This window comes from Terrapene carolina, unplaced genomic scaffold (assembly GCF_002925995.2).
Source record: "Terrapene carolina triunguis isolate 2854851 unplaced genomic scaffold, T_m_triunguis-2.0 Scaffold132, whole genome shotgun sequence".
Classification (NCBI taxonomy): Eukaryota; Metazoa; Chordata; order Testudines; family Emydidae; genus Terrapene; species Terrapene triunguis.
The window spans coordinates 10,859,626-10,875,352 of NW_020664483.1; the positions used below are offsets into that span (position 1 = coordinate 10,859,626).

Here is a 15,727-nt window from a genome sequence, read left to right on the forward strand (position 1 = left end):
AAAGTAAGGGCTTAAAACTGTGAACACATAGGAATACTGATCAAAGTTGCTCACATGCTAAAAGCAATTTTTGTTTGCAGGATCAGGCCTTAACTTTCTTCCTAATTCCCTTGGTGAATGTATTGATAGATGTCTTTACCATTTTATTCTTTCAAACTGTCTTAACAAATGTGAAACAGCTTTACCACTGGCCTTGTTTAAAAATTAGTCTCTCCCAATAAGATGAAATTGCACATATAGAAGAGTTATTTAAAAGCAGAAAAGGCTAGATCAATTGTTTAAATGACTGATCTTTCAAGTTGGTCCAATAAGATGTCCTCACCCACTTTGTCTGACCTTGCAAAAGACAAATACATACTTTTAAAAAAAGATAACATGTTCCTTAAATTTAACAAACCTGATTCAGTTTTCTTTTCCTCTAAAGAAAACTTTGTTTTGGGAGCCTTGACTGATTTAGTACTACTTGCTTTTGAAGTCTCTTGTTTGCTTAGAGATGAATCTGAGCTCACTATAATTTGTTTATTTTTCCCTTTCCATACAAGACCTTTATCATCCTGTGTAGGATCAATTTCTACATTAATTTTCTTACAGTCCTTTTTCAACTTTGAGCTACGTGAGCTGGCAATCCTTGTGATGCTTTTCTGTCCATTCTGGGAGTCATCAGATTTCAATGGAGCTCCACATTTGTGGCCCATTTCCTGATTAACTATTTTGCTTTCCCCTTCAGTAGGTTTGTCAAGCAGTTTCCCAGAGTCTATTCCTCCTTTCGATTTTGACTTTTTTTTCTTCATTTTCTTTCCAGCAAATACTTTGGTGTCAACTCCTGAAAGATCAGAGTCTGAATCTGAAAGATCATAAAACCGTTTCAGATCCTCTGTAGAGCTGTGGTTAATAGGGCGGCCTCTTTTATCAATAGTATATTTCAACTTAAACTTCTTGTCATGAAACATAGCCCGAAATCTTTTGTCAATCTTGATTTTGCGGTCTTTTTCTGGCATTTCCCAAAACCTAGGGTCCTTTGTAACATGGCTAAACCGCTGATCGCTAGTCAGTTCCTTCTTAGATGCCATTTTTGACAATTTTGTATCAGAACTTGATAAACCTAAAATGTAAAAATACACACAGACCAATAAACCATTTGTTGCTTAATATAAATGTTAACAAAATTAAATCCTACTTTAATGCATATTATTAAAATAAGTTATATACATGTTGTGTTAAAGGTAACAGAACACGCAATATTTACTGACCTCTATATTTTTTGGATGTCAGGAAGGAATGAAGCAAGACTGGAGGAGAGGAAAAAAATTCCTATTTAAAAAGACCTCAATTCAAAATAATAATAATAATAATAAAAGAGTAAAAAGTAGTTTCAGGTTCTATGTCTGTTCAAATCATCATGCCAAATTTTGTGCTTTTGCAGTAATATTTTTGTTTTCTTACTATTTAGGTTTGAATTTATTATTTTTAGAGATGAGAACCCGAGTCTTCTTTTTTTTTAACATATGCTAAGTAAATTGCTTATCAGCACATTTTAAAAAGAAAATAATGTTTGTGTACAGTAAGCACTTTGAGGTAAATAACCGCTATTCTGCTTACTTGACTTTACCAAGACATGTTCTGTAGTTAGAATGGGGGCACTCCCTTAGCACAGTAAGTATCTAGTTCTAGAATTAAGAATTTATAATTATCCTCTTTCACCAGCTTCCTTCTATAATTCCTCTTATAGCTCGCTCTGACTGTGAGGAGAATGACAATGAGTAACCAAATTATACTGAGGAACACTGGTATCAAAATACTTCCCTAACCAATGAATGAAGATTTGTGAGAAGTACCCTAGCACCTTTAGCAGCTACCCTTTCTCCTAGTGGTTCACCACCAGCCCTGGATTCCCACACACACTGCAGGAAACGGACTATTAAGAAGTCTGGAACCACGAACAAGCCCAGCGCTAATGCTGAACAGCTGCATAATCTTACTATTTGCCCTGTTGTTGCCGCCGTGTTTGCCCCAGGATATTAGAGACACAATGGATGAGGTTTCAGAGTAGCAGCCGTGTTAGTCTGTATCCGCAAAAAGATGAGGGAATCTCTTTTATTGGACCAACTTCTGTTGGTGAGAGACGAGTTACGGAGCTCTGCAGAGCTCTTCTTCAGGTCTCTCTCACTAACAGAGATTGGTCCAATAGAAGATATTACCTCACGCACCTTGTCTTTGCAATCACGTGTCCCGGCTCCCTGCTCTCATCCATCAGACTGGCCTGCCTGAAACCGCGCGGTGATCTCCGCCCAGGGCAGCGCGACTTCAGCCGGCGCAGCATCGGGGGGGGTGGGGGGGAGGGGGGTCACTTCGATCGCGAGTCACTTCCCGGGTGCGGTTAAACAAACCGCTCCCCGAGCCTGGCCGAGGTTTTGCCCAGCCAGCAGGTCTGGGCCGCGGCCGGGCCCGCAGCGGCGGCTGGACACGCCACTCCCGCACGCGAGCCCGGCCCGCAGGTTCGCGGCGTGGCCCGGGCGGGCAATGCCCCCGCCTCCCTCAGCTGACCACAGGGCCTTCCCCGAACGGATTCAACCTAGCGTCTCCTCAGCCCGCCCCAAGGCCACGCGACCGCGGGGGGGGGGGGGGGGGGAGAAGACATATCCCCTGGGGACCACGCGCTCCCGACTAACAGCTCGGCCCTACTAACTTCACTCACCTGCTGCCGCTTGCCCAATGCCACTTCTCTCGCGCGCGCCGCCTAACTGCCACTAAACGTGCCCTTGCACGACGGAGACTCAGACAGGACAAATACCCGACCGTGAGCTTCTCTGGAATGGAGCATGTACGCATGCGCAGCTGTCTCTCGCTCACGCTCTCGGCAGAGGCGACGCTTGTGCGTGGTAGGGGCGGAACGATTGGCCCCTGGCAGGCCTGCCGCGGCAGGGGTGGGGGAGCTCAGCGCATGCGCAGTGCCTCCTGGTCGGACGGAGACTTTGTCCCCGCGGGAGCGAGTACCCTTTGCCTGCCCCCTCATGAGGGCCGCCGCCCTTCTCCGGGGGCCCGGCTCCCTTCTCCTGCGGGCCAGCTCGGGCTGCTGGTGCCGTCGCTTCTGGGCGGCGTCCGGGGAAGCCGCCGCCGCCTCGCCAGGCTCCGGGGCCCGCAGCCCCTTTGACCGACAGCTGAAGCGGAAGCAGAAGAACTGGGCGGCGCTGCAGCCCGAGCCCGCCAAGTACGATTACCTGAGGGAGGAGGTGAGACACCCCCCCCCCCCCCCGGATCCGCGCTGTCCCCTCACGGCGGGACCCAGAGCGGAGGTGGGACCTCGGTCGCCGCCGGTTCCGGAGCACAGAGGGGCGGGGAGCAGCTCCCCCGCCCTGCGGGGCTCTGCGGCCAGGGAGGGAAGATGGGACCGTGACTCCTCCCGCCCCTGGGTCCCGTCGGAGACCCGCCGCCATCCCCTCGGCCCGGCAAGGGGCAGGGCGAGGAGGAGGTGACGCCCCTGCTGCGGGGGGGTCTCCGCACTCACAGCGGTGCCAGTCAATGTTGTGTGTCTGTCACCAGCCAAACGGCTCCCGCAGCGTCATACACATAACAAAGCACATGTACGTCACCTGCATGCAATAACGTGGTGTCCATACTGTCTCCTTCGTTCCGCTACCAGCGTGGCCTTGCACTGCTGGTGGGACCCGCGCCATACAAACGTGTTTTTTTAACAAACCCCCTTCTCCTCTCATGTGCTTGTCTCCCATTTCGAGAGGGTGGGGAAGAGGAGTAAAAGGTGGGTGCTAATTTGGGTTTATAATTGGGGTGCATTGAGAATGTGCAACCATTTCCCTGAGCATGTAACTGTGGCCTGGTCTACGCTAACCCCCCAAGTCGAACTAAGGTACGCAACTTCAGCTACGTGAATAACGTAGCTGAAGTCGACATACCTTAGTTCGAACTTACCGCGGTTCAGACGCGGTCCACACGCGGCAGGCAGGCTCCCCCGTCGACTCCACAGTACTCCTCTTGCCGAGCTGGAGTACCGCAGTCGAGGGCGAGCACTTCCTGGTTCGACTTATCGCGTCCAGACCAGACGCAATAAGTCGAACCCAGAACTTCGATCCCCAGCCGCCGAACTAGCGGCTGGGTGTAGACCAGCCCTGTAAAAATGGATAGCTGGGGAAAGGAGTAATGAAAATGTGGTTTGTGGCTGTACAGGAGGAAAGGATATATAGGCAGATGCCACTTCAGCTCTTTCAGGCTTTTGCGAACATGCAACACTCACTTGACAAAGGGTTAGGGTGCATCCATCTACAATGTGGTTTATACAGTGGAGTACAGTATTAACGATCACATGCATCTCCCTCCTCCAGAGGTAAAGGGTGTCAGTGTAAGGTGTTCAGGGTCTGGCTGGGTACTGAACAGATCCTGGCTGTACTCCCCCTAGTTATCCCCTTTCTGGCCCATGCTGAAACCTCTTCCTTGTCTGCTGGCTGGGGTGGAGGGGAGAAGCCTGTTTCTCTTCTTTAGAGTGTGGGGTTCCTTCTCTTCAGGATGCAGTGTCCACAGTGGTTACAGTGGAGGTGGTAGGGTCCCTGATAGGTAAAGCACCCAGTTCATAAAAGGCACAGGTCAGGCAGGTGACTCCAAAACTTATTTTCCTTCACCTTCTGTTCTCCTTCCTCAGCCCCTTCCCCTTTTGCAAGGCACTAAGGGCTTGTCTACACTGGAACTTTACAGCGCTGCAACTTTCTCACTCAGGGGTGAGAAAAAACACCCCCCGAGCACTGCAAGTTTCAGCGCTGGAAAATGCCAGTGTAGAGAGTGCACCAGCGCTCGGAGCGATTCCTCTTGTGGAGGTGAGTTGTTTTTACAGCACTGGGAGAGGTCTCTCCCAGCACTATGCCGCGACTACACAAGCCACGTGAAAGCGCTGCTGTTGCTAGTGAAGACGTGCCCTGAGACTCCTGCCTGGAGAATGAGTTTTGCTATCTTCTTTGCCAAGTTACTGCCAATAGTCTTGTTCCCATGAGAGTGCCATAATGTGAGATAGACTTCTGGTGGCTTTGACTCCTGAGCAGCACAGTCTGAAAGTGCTACCAGACAGGTTGCTCCTGAAGGGAATATTGTGTTGTGGGATTGCAGGTGTACTGCTTATGGTGGTATAGGTTTGTGCATGTCCACATTGCTACTGTGCTTGTATAGAACTATACAAGCAGGGTGCTTTGCTCCTGAAAAGGAGCAAAACTATGCCAGAAGAAGTGGAGGGTTCTGCTGGTAGGTAACAAAATTAAGTGTGGATGCATGCAACGCTGTCCTGAAAAAAAGTGTGAGCTTCACTGGGACAACTTTTAGTGTAGACCTGGCCCAGGATTCTGTGGTTTGACCCTCTAACAGCCCCTCCCTCTTTGTCCCCACCCTGCACTGCTTACAAAGAACTTTCTACTCTCAGGGAGAACAGGGATGGGTAGCTGATGGTTAATTCTTATTTATAATGCCTGTATCTTAATCTCTTGCAATTCTCTAGGTTGGTGGTAGAGTAGCAGACCGGGTATTTGACATAACCAGGTAAGTTAATAATTTTGAGCAAGAGATATCCAGTATCTGTTGACTCTGGAATCTACCCAGTTAAAAGTATGAATTAAAGTAGATTCTAGTACTATATCTGTCTGAGTCCCCTTTCCAATTTTTGTGGTTCAATCACCACATTTTCTTATGTTTTCTTTTTTCCTACTCTTGTGTTGTGTAAGGCCCATATTTGGGGAAAGTAAAGGAGTTGAATATTCAGGAAAAACTGTGAAGCTGACTATAGATCAAATACTGTCAAATGTACAAAGTTTAAAAAAAAAAAAAAAGAAAGAAAGAAATATTTTCCCTCTGATCTTTCAGTTACAGTAATTGTAGGTCTTGTTTGTGTTAAAACACTTTCAAACAGAAGTTAGATTTATAGTGTCCCTTTAATAAAAATTCAGTTCTCAGGTATTTCAGAATTTACATAATATCAGAGCTGGCAAACTTACGAGACTCCCATTGTCCACAGGTTATTAGAGAAGCTGAGGAGAAGCTGAGCAAGGTCCAGGGGCAACGTCCTAGTTATTGGCCTAGTCTCCCCTTGCTGCGTGTGTGCCCTCCTCCCTGCCCCACACACAAAGTGGGAGTGGGAAGGTTGGTGGGATCGCTATCAGAGTGCTGTCTCTGAATGCTATATAGGGGGCCCAGTCTTTTGTTTCAGTCTGTAGCTATTAGATGTCTGAATGTGAAGTTCTCCCCCCGCTATCCTCCTTTCATCCCTGTTCAGCTGGCAGGAGAAAAAGAGGAGCTTGCTGCAAAGTGAGTGGGGCAGTACAGTACTGTGCTAAATGTAAACTACTAAAACTTTTTTAAAAAGATTTGACAAGGCAAGAAAACTGTTTCTATGCTTTTCATTTAAATTAAGATGTTAAAAGCAGCATTTTTCTTCTGCGTAGTTAACTTTCAAAGCTGTATTAAGTAAATGTTCAGTTGTAAACATTTGAAAGAACAGCCATAATGTTTTGTTCAGAGTTACGAACAGCCTCCATTCCCAAGATGTTCATAAAGCTGAGATTCTACTGTAGTAGCAGTTAAACTGAACATCTTGTAAATAGTGCTTTGCTGCTGTATCACAAAGCTGTGAGCAGCAGCAGCAGAGGCAGTGCAACTATATGTCTGCCAAGTCAGGAAGTCAGCACTACATGGAATTACACTGGTTCACAAGTTTTAGTTCTGCAGATGTTTATGGCTTATACTCTTGCCGTTGGTAGGAGAAGCTTGCCACTGTTACGTGAGAAAGTAGATTTTAAAAATTGTGTAAGATGTCCTTACTATCCTTCTCAAACATTCACTTATTTTGGAAGCCAGTGTTTTATTCTATAGAAACTTGAATTAAAGTTAAAGACTTAACGTAACTTTTATGTAAATAGAACATATAATGAAGTTGTATATTTTTATTTTCTAGAATTATTATGGCAAGAAAACACACGTGAAGTCATAAATGGGGAAAATAGCCCTCAAGTTACATGCATCAAGTGCCTTTAAAGGAAATATGGGCAATATACACCAAAGGAAAATGACTTTAAGCTGTTTATATTGACATTAATTGAAATCCTATTTAGTCAGAAAAGATATTTGGAATTTCATAAATTTATGAAATATAGTAGTTTTACTTGCATGCTAAGGAATTTACAATTCTTTTGCTTAGAACGTTCTCTCTTGCGTTGGATGTTGGTTGTGGAAGTGGCTACATAGCTCAGTATCTCAACAAGGTACTGTATGTTTATGCTTGTGTCTAAAAATAGTACAAATTCTTGTAATGCTGTGCTGTTCACAAATGAAACTTAGAGATTCTTCGAAATCTCGTGTGTAACTTGTTGCTTCTTAATTTTTAAGTCAGTTTTTAGAGGTGTAATTCTCCCACCCGCACCTCTAAAATGTATTGCCATGAAAGATGTACACTAGACCAGGGGTTCTCACAACAAATTTTTGGGTGGCCTCAGAGTGCAGCAACCAACTCTTGCTGCTGCCCACTCTGATAATTTTTCCTAAAATAATTAACTTTAGGAAAAACAAATAAATATGCACATACACATGTCCAAATCACTGTAATTTATTTATGTAGGGGGTTTTTTTGTGTGTGTTTTTTGCAGTCTCAACAATTAAAAATAATGTACAGTTGTCTCTATTCTTTACTGGACTTAAACAGAATAGAAACACAAATAAGGTGCTTTGCATGCTTTGCCTTTTTTGGTGGGTGTTATTTTTTGTTGTGTTAAGAATTGCTAGCTAGTAAGTCTGCTATTGTGAAAAATGATGTTTGTCTTTTTGTTAATATTATTTTTCACAGCAGACTTGCTAGCTAGTTGGGAGTCTGTGAAAAGTGATATTAACAATATCACTTTTCATGGCAGAGTTACTCAGCCCTGGCAAGAGGAGAACAAATTAAGCCCTGGTTGGGGAGGTGGGTAGGGGGCCCAGGGGCGATGGGGGGGGGGTGAGCCCAGGGCAGGAGCCTGGGGTTCTGCTGCATGGCTGGGGACTGGAGGAGGCAGCAGGTGCCAGGGGCAACGTGTCGGGGGATGAGTCCAGAGCTGGAGCCCGAAGCCCTGCAGCTGGGGGATGGAGCCTGCCGCCACAAGGCCAGAGCTGAAGCCCAAGCCCCACCACCCCCAGGAAGGTGGGGAACTCATGCTGGCTGCCTATTCCTACAGGGTTTGTGGGTCCTGAAGGGGAGATAGACCAGCCCATGCTGGTGGCCTCAGGGGAGGAGTTGATGCTTTGCCTCCCCTCCCCCCCAATCACTGCCCAGGAGGCTAGATAGTTCAGTCTTTGTCACTTCAGTTAAAACTGCCAACAAAGAGACCAATTGCAATAGTGGTTCTGTGATGTGAACCATCTTCCCATTATGAACGGAACTGAGACTACTGATTCCTTTCACACAGATCACTGAATCATCAGTAGATGGTAACTTACAGTTTATAGCACGTTGGGTCAGACTTGAACTGGTGTTCTTAAGATGAAAAGTCCTATCACCCACTCCTCCATATTTAGACTTCGTTACTGGAAAGTAACCAGTAAGACCATAATTAAATTTTAGCACATAAGATAAACTGAGGATCTATTCCTTTTTGGTAGTCTTTTGTTTTTATGAAATACTTTAAAATACTGTTTTACACAGTTGTTTGCAGTGTTGTTGTTGCCAAGTTGGTCCCAGGATATGAGAGACACAAGGTAGGTGAGGTAATATCTTTTATTGACCCAAATTCTGTTGGTGGAAGGTACGTGCTTTTGAGCTACACAGAGCCCAGACCTGAAGAAGAGCTCTGGGTAGCTTAAAAGCTTGCACCTTCCACCAAAAAAAATTGGTTCAAAAAAGATATTACCTCACCTACCTTGTCTTTCTAAAATAATAACTCTTCCGGGGCAACATTGTGCTTTTCAGTAGATAAGTTCAGTTGGTGATAGTATACAGAACATACATGCATCCAGTGTGTAGTGGCATAAAGAAAAGCTTTAAGGCTAATTCATCTGATTCTGAAGTAGCAGATTAAACTAACCTTTATTGACTGGAGTAGACAAAGTGATTAAAGCAAAAAAATTTCTAAAACTGTGTACAGTATCAAAGCTGCACATAGTGTAAATTAAGTCTGTAATGACTTTAAAACTATAATTCCTGGATTTTCTTTATGCTGACAGTAGCATGATGCCCAACACTAACCTCTTCTCCAGCACTTTACTATAATTTTCTTAATGGGTTTTGTCATCATAATGCATCTCCTGGTTATCTGAAGGCTGGATTAATGTAATGCACACATTGGGATGCACCATAAGGCTCTTCAGAAACTAAAGCTAGTGCAGAACCCCCCACCACCTCCTTGATAAATGGAGTTTCTTGCCCTGAATGTGTATCAATCAGTGCTCCATGATCTGCACTTGGTTTCCTGTGGGTTTTTGGGTGAAGTTGAAGGTGTTGGTATTAACCTATCAAACCTTCCTACCTGACTTTTTCTCCATGCCATACTGCCATGGATAAGATCTTCAGATGTGCTCAAGCTGGACCTATCTCAGAATAAGAGGTGGGGGCTCTGATAAGGCTTACTCTGTAAGCGCTTTTTAAATTTGTGTTATGCCCTTACCCCAGTCTGAAATAGCACAAATCTGTTGACCTTAACATATGCTTGGCAGTGTGGCTTGTTTAGGAGGGACGCTGAAGAAGCAAACATTGTTGGAGGGGAAGGTGTGGGGAGAATGCATAGTGGATTTTTTTTTATTTTTGAGGTTGTCTGTTTTTACTTACTGTATTTAAAATATTTGTAAGACACCTAAAGTGTTCAGAGAGATTGCCTCTTGTTGGTTTATAAATCTAAATATTTGACAGATTTTTCTTATTTCAGGAAACAGTTGAAAAACTTTTTCAAGTTGATATGGCAGAGAATGCTCTGGTGAGTAGCAATCTGACTTCTGCCTGCCATGTTTTAATTCCACAATACTGAGAAACAAAAGAAATATAGCATCAAATGCAGTTTGAAATTCTGTGTATTTATTCTAACCTGACTTAGAAAAATACTATGGAAACTGAAATCCCCACTGTCAGTATTGTAGCTGATGAAGAATTCCTTCCCTTCAAAGAAGACACATTTGATCTTGTTGTTAGCAGTTTAAGGTTTGTATTAATCATTTGACTAAAGTTAAATGTTTGTAAAATCAGATAAGGGGATAGTGATGTTCTTGCCCAAGAACATAAAGGGTTTAACTGGGCAATGGCATTTGAATGGTATTTCTAAAGTCAAGCATTTTCTAGTCTTAAAGATCTTTGATAGTACTGTATATGAATGTAGTCATTCTTGAATACTATCAAATTTGTTGTGCAGATATTTGACAACTTGTATAATTACATTAAAAACTTGTGTTGGGGAAGAGTTGATATTAGTTCTTTGCTTTGGCTTCTGAAGTGTTTTTTGCTGTGACAACTACTTGCCTTTACTCAAATTTTATTCACCACTTAAACCTTAATAAAATGTACACTTTATATTTTAGTTTGCATTGGGTGAATGACCTTCCTAGAGCTTTTAGAGAGGTAAGAAAAACTGTTGCTGTTACCGGTAATCAGAACTAATTTTGGTTTGCAGTTACTTCTCATATGTACTGCCTTCCTCTTTTGCTTATTTCTAAGATGTGTAAGGACAGTTTGTGTTGAAATATTTTTGGTCATATCCCTAGAAGTCTGATTAAATATGATTTTAATACTGTCCACCCATTTTGTTTTCTGTCATTAAGAGGACTCAAATTCTGCTACTTTGAGACATTAGCTAGAAAAGAAATGACACCACTCTTCACATACTTAGTATTGATAAAGGTTTAAATACCTGAGATGACAAAATTAACAGTTGTGAATTGATGTATCCATATTGATTTTGATACCTTGTTAAGATTGTCATTTGGTTAACCTGTGGAACACGTGTCTTCCTGAGTGATAACCAAACATATAACATAACTTGTACACACATTCCAGTCTCAAAGCAGTTGATAAAACATGTTATGTTATATTCAACTTTCTTAGATTGCAATAATTTTCCATGCAGAAGTATTTCTTACATTAGAATCTCTTTCAAATTGCAGCTAGATATAAAGGAATTTTCTTCAGTTAAAAACTGCTTGTGCTTTATGACTAACTTCCTACTATGTAACTTTTGGACCAATGGCTTAAAGTAATGGATTTGCAGCTAACTTTTTAAACTTATGCCACATATACTTGATAGTAGTTACTGAAAGGTGCTGTCTGCTGACTAGCTGATCAAATGTCTCAACATTAGCACAGAATAAGACACCTTGGCTGATAACCTGATTTAATTCTACTCATTCCCCCAATATCTTGCATTGCACATTACTTTGTAAGTCAGATCACTTACGTATTTTATATAAATTATCTGTTTCATCAGAACTGGATGATTTAAAAAAAAGGGTATCAGTCAAGAGACTTTTTACCTCAATGACATTAGTTGGAATTCATCTGAGGCAAGTGGTGACTGCAAGTTGTTACTATCTGATAAGTCTGATTATCTGTTTACCTGACTTATTTTATTTGTCCATTCATAGTGAACAGTTTTCTATGCTAAGCAAAATATTTATGAAGCTTGTTGGCACTCTCACAAGAGGGGTTAAAGAATTAGAGTGTTAAAATGTTCTTTCAACCTAGGGGTTTCTCTGGATCAGAGATGGTTATACTACTACATGATCTAAGGACAGACTGTTATCACAAATTCCTCCACTTGTCACTCATTCACAAGAACAAAAATCACTTTTGGAAAGTGAGGGAAGTCTACTTCTCTATCCTAAACTCTTAAAATTCAAACTACTTACAATACACCTCTGGAAAAGTATGGCAAAAATACATAACCTGTCCTACTGTATTTTCTGTTCACAAGTAAATAGCTGCAGATGTTCTTGTGTCTGTTAAGAATTTGCCATGCAGATATAATAGTCTTGCCTATGCATAGGCATGTTTTGAATTTAATGCGATTTGGTAGTACTTGGTTTCCTAGGGAATTGCTCTGAGGCACAAATGCAAAATGATGACTTTGGTTCAGTATGGAAGATTTTATAGCCTGTTATGCCACTAAAAACTTTGGCAGGACCTCCTCGTGTTAATAGAACCCGATACTCTTCTCAGAAATCCAGGCACACACTTAAGATCCATCTTGTGTGCACAATTACTTATGTTTCAGCATACAAAATCAGATACATTTGCTTGAAAACGGTCAATTAAAAGTAAAATTGCCTTGCCTTTTCTAAATCAGTGGGAGTTGGACTGGGCCCTGAATCATCATATGATATTAAATTTCACTCAGTTGCATTCTGCTATTGCAGCAATTTAAAAACAAATTGTGTTGAATGAATGTTTGGTATAGTGTGTGATAAAGAAATTTAACTAAGATATCTTACAGATGCGGATTACTGCTGAGCTCAGACAGCAAATTGAATTGATTACAACAAACACTTTCATTTATTTGATCTAGTCTTACCAGGTATTTTAATATTTCCTGTATAAAATGAACTAAAAGTAGAACCTCCAACAGAAATAAAACATCCAACTTTAAGCTTCTTGTTTCTTTAACCCTGATTCTTCAAGTGCTAGAAAGTAAGGGGAGGAGATACTCAATTGTTTCAGTGATCTTGGTGCTTCATCCTTTCTGTACAGGCAAAAAGAAAACTTTTAAGAACTTTGTACCAGATAGTAACATTTGCAGACCTTTAATATTAAGCAGATTTTCTGTATTATAGATTCATCAAGTCCTTAAGCCAGATGGAGTATTTATTGGTGCCATGTTTGGAGGAGAAACTCTGTATGAACTTCGCTGCTCTTTGCAGCTAGCAGAACTGGAAAGAGAAGGAGGATTCTCACCACATGTATCTCCCTTCACTGATGTCACTGATTTAGGACATCTGCTGGGAAGAGCTGGCTTTAACACATTGACTGTGGTAATTATCAATATGATGAGTGGAACAGTTTTGGAAAATTAACAGTGGTGCCAATGAGTAATACTAAACTCCTTGGGTTCTAGGATAAAGGATGTTGGTTTGTTTCTATTAGCCTTTCAATAGGGAGGTAATAGAGCAAATAACCTGGGCATGGCATATCTCCATGGGATAGACAGCATGATTCTTTAGCAAAGGCAGGTTATCTTCATGGAAACTAATACAGAAATGTACTGTTGATCTGTGTTCATGGTTTCAAAGCTTTAGGAAATTGCAGTGGAGAAGACATTACCTGCCTTCGTAGGATTGGTTCTGCCTTGAGCATAAGTAGTCTGCTCTTAATTTTACTAACAAGGAAGTCTGACTTGACTAAATCAGAGGTGAATGTCATAGCTAAGGTGATAGTGATTTTCCCTCTTTATATTTCTAGCTCCAAAGATCCCTCTTTATATTTCTAGCTCCAAAATAGGTGCTGAGACTAGCAGTAATACATGTCATAAGGTGGTATTAGGTAAAAACTTGTTACTACAGTGATAGGTGCAAATTAAAAACTTAAGTTGGTGAATGACAAACCACATGAACTTGTACTCACCTTGAAATTAACTGTCCAAAGCATCTTAATGTTTTTATGAAACTAAATAAATACATATAAACATATTAATTAAATGAGTGCATTTACTAGGTATACTAGACATGACCTAGTTGATAGTCAGTCACAAAACAACAATTGTGCCCAGACTCCTAAAGCTGCCTCATAATTGTTGCTAAACTGTGTGTACTACATGCCTTGAGCTTTACAATGAACTAAACCTTTTCTTTCTTTAACATTAATTGAGGTAAATATTTACATGTTGGAGGTGTTTAAATATGGACATAGGTGCCTAACTAAGTGGCCTGATTATTCAGAGATGTGGGAACCCACTGTTCTGGTTTAAGTCAATTGCTCATTTGCCTTAGTAACGTAGATGTGTTGTAATTAAGTACTGTGTGTTCTGTATGAAATGTATCTTGACTGAACTTGTATTGAACCTTGCTATAATTTTTAGTAATGCATTGAAGAACAATCAACGTGTTCGATCTGTTGCTGTTCATGTCAGGACTGTTACACACTGGTATTAGGAATATGGACCACAAAAGAAATTTGTATTCAAAATGTGTAAACTTTGGGTACATAGAGATTGGAATATTATATTCATGTTCTTTCATAAATGTTTAAAACCCCTTACATGGAAATGGACTTGCAGAAGGTGGTCTTTTACTTGAGCAGTGTAAAACAACTCTTGTAGTTTATGGAGACTGACATCTCCATTTGGTGGACTGTGTATACCTCTTGCAAAAGGAGTTTGATGTGTCAGAGTAATTCTGGATACTCTATACCGGGGTAGGCAACCTATGGCACTTGTGCCAAAGGAGGCACGTGAGCTGATTTTCAGCGGCACTCACACCGCTCGGGTCCTGGCCACTGGTCTGGGGGGCTCTGCATTTTAATTTAATTTTAAATGAAGCTTCTTAAACATTTTAAAAACCTTGTTTACTTTACATACAACAATAGTTTAGTTATATATTAGACTTATAGAAAGAGACCTTCTAAAAACGTTAAAATGTATTACTGGCACGTGAAACCTTAAATTAGAGTGAATAAATGAAGACTCGGCACACCACTTCTGAAAGGTTGCCGACCCCTGCTGTATACCTTGAGTAGTAGAGTGGTTATACTGTTTTTAAAATCGATAGGTACGAGATTGCAGTGTTTCCTTTAGGATGCGAAACTCCCTTCTGTCATCCATCTCCTGATTGTGCTTTACAAAGGGCAATAATCCATTGCTTCCCTTGAAGACCACAGCATCAGCTAGTTAGGAATTGGTTGCCTCTTTACTTTTATTTACAATTTAACTTGTCAAAACTACAGGATTTTATATAAACACCTGGCTACTTTAGCCTTCCTCTGGTCTCAGCACCTTTATAATTTACTGAGATCAGCTGAAGTGGTGCTTTTTGCACCTAGAGGTCCAGCAAGGCTTGGCTTGGTTAGCTTCTGGTCCACACAACTATTTTGAGACCTTCAGACCTACTAGTAAAAATGTAAGACACTAACGGTCAATTGCTATTTTTCTCTTCCTTTTGCTTATAATGGCACTTTAATCTGAATTTGGTGATTCAAATTGAGTTACTAAACATATTTCTATAGGAATGTAGACATGGCTATCCATGTGTAATGTTTTTCTTAGTGTAATTATGTTGCATAAATGGGAGACAAGTAGTAAAACAACTTGTATAGTCTTGCAAATTATTTTCTTTTCATAGAGCAATCTCTTGTTTTGCTTTAGTTACCTATACACTTGAATTAAACATTTTTTAGGATACTGATGAAATTCAAGTCAACTATCCAGGGATGTTTGAGGTCATGGAAGATTTGCAAGGCAAGTACATTTTTCACAAACAACGTGTAGGTTATTGTTCAAAATTGGCTAAATACAATAAGGTGTGGTAGTATTTGGAGGCTAGAGGTTGTGCCTGTTTCTTAACTCCAGCTAAACCTTGCAGAAAAGTTCTCCTGTTATCCAAGAATGGTGAAATGCTTGATAAGGAAGAATTATTCATTCTAGCCTTGGAATGCCTGAATTTACATATTAATTAGGGCTGTCAAGTGATTAAACAATAATAGAATACAATTTATTTAAATGAATTGTATGTTTTCTACATTTTCAAATATATTGATTTCAATTATAACACAGAATACAAAGTGTACAGTGCTCACTTTATATTTATTTTT

General features: G+C 41.3%; 2 protein-coding genes across 5 annotated transcripts in view; one reads left to right on the plus strand and one right to left on the minus strand.

Annotated features, from left to right (window-relative positions):
- The window catches only part of ESF1 (ESF1 nucleolar pre-rRNA processing protein homolog), a 60,778-nt gene extending 57,996 nt beyond the window's left edge, over positions 1-2,782 (minus strand). Inside the window, exons 1-2 of one of the 2 annotated variants that reach the window (XM_024193844.2) lie at positions 2,696-2,782; positions 398-1,102 (exon numbers count right to left, since the gene is read on the minus strand). In XM_024193844.2, coding sequence (XP_024049612.1) covers positions 398-1,070 — 673 coding nt within the window. In that variant the 5' untranslated portion in view covers positions 1,071-1,102; positions 2,696-2,782. Of the gene's footprint in view, positions 1-397; positions 1,103-1,250; positions 1,338-2,695 lie in introns of those variants that run through there. The other variant, XM_029911912.1, reaches the window with a different exon arrangement.
- Positions 2,783-2,796: 14 nt separating this feature from the next.
- Positions 2,797-15,727, plus strand: part of NDUFAF5 (NADH:ubiquinone oxidoreductase complex assembly factor 5) — a 16,275-nt gene continuing 3,344 nt past the window's right edge. For 2 of the 3 annotated variants that reach the window (XR_003369860.1, XM_024193845.2), the window contains exons 1-8: positions 2,797-3,230; positions 5,492-5,532; positions 7,184-7,247; positions 9,873-9,920; positions 10,038-10,141; positions 10,516-10,555; positions 12,760-12,957; positions 15,314-15,374. Coding sequence is in view for 2 of the 3 variants with exons in the window: in XM_024193845.2 (XP_024049613.2) it covers positions 2,820-3,230; positions 5,492-5,532; positions 7,184-7,247; positions 9,873-9,920; positions 10,038-10,141; positions 10,516-10,555; positions 12,760-12,957; positions 15,314-15,374 (967 nt within the window). In the remaining variant the exon portion in view is untranslated. Of the gene's footprint in view, positions 3,231-5,491; positions 5,533-6,509; positions 7,248-9,872; positions 9,921-10,037; positions 10,142-10,515; positions 10,556-12,759; positions 12,958-15,313; positions 15,375-15,727 lie in introns of those variants that run through there. The other variant, XM_024193846.3, reaches the window with a different exon arrangement.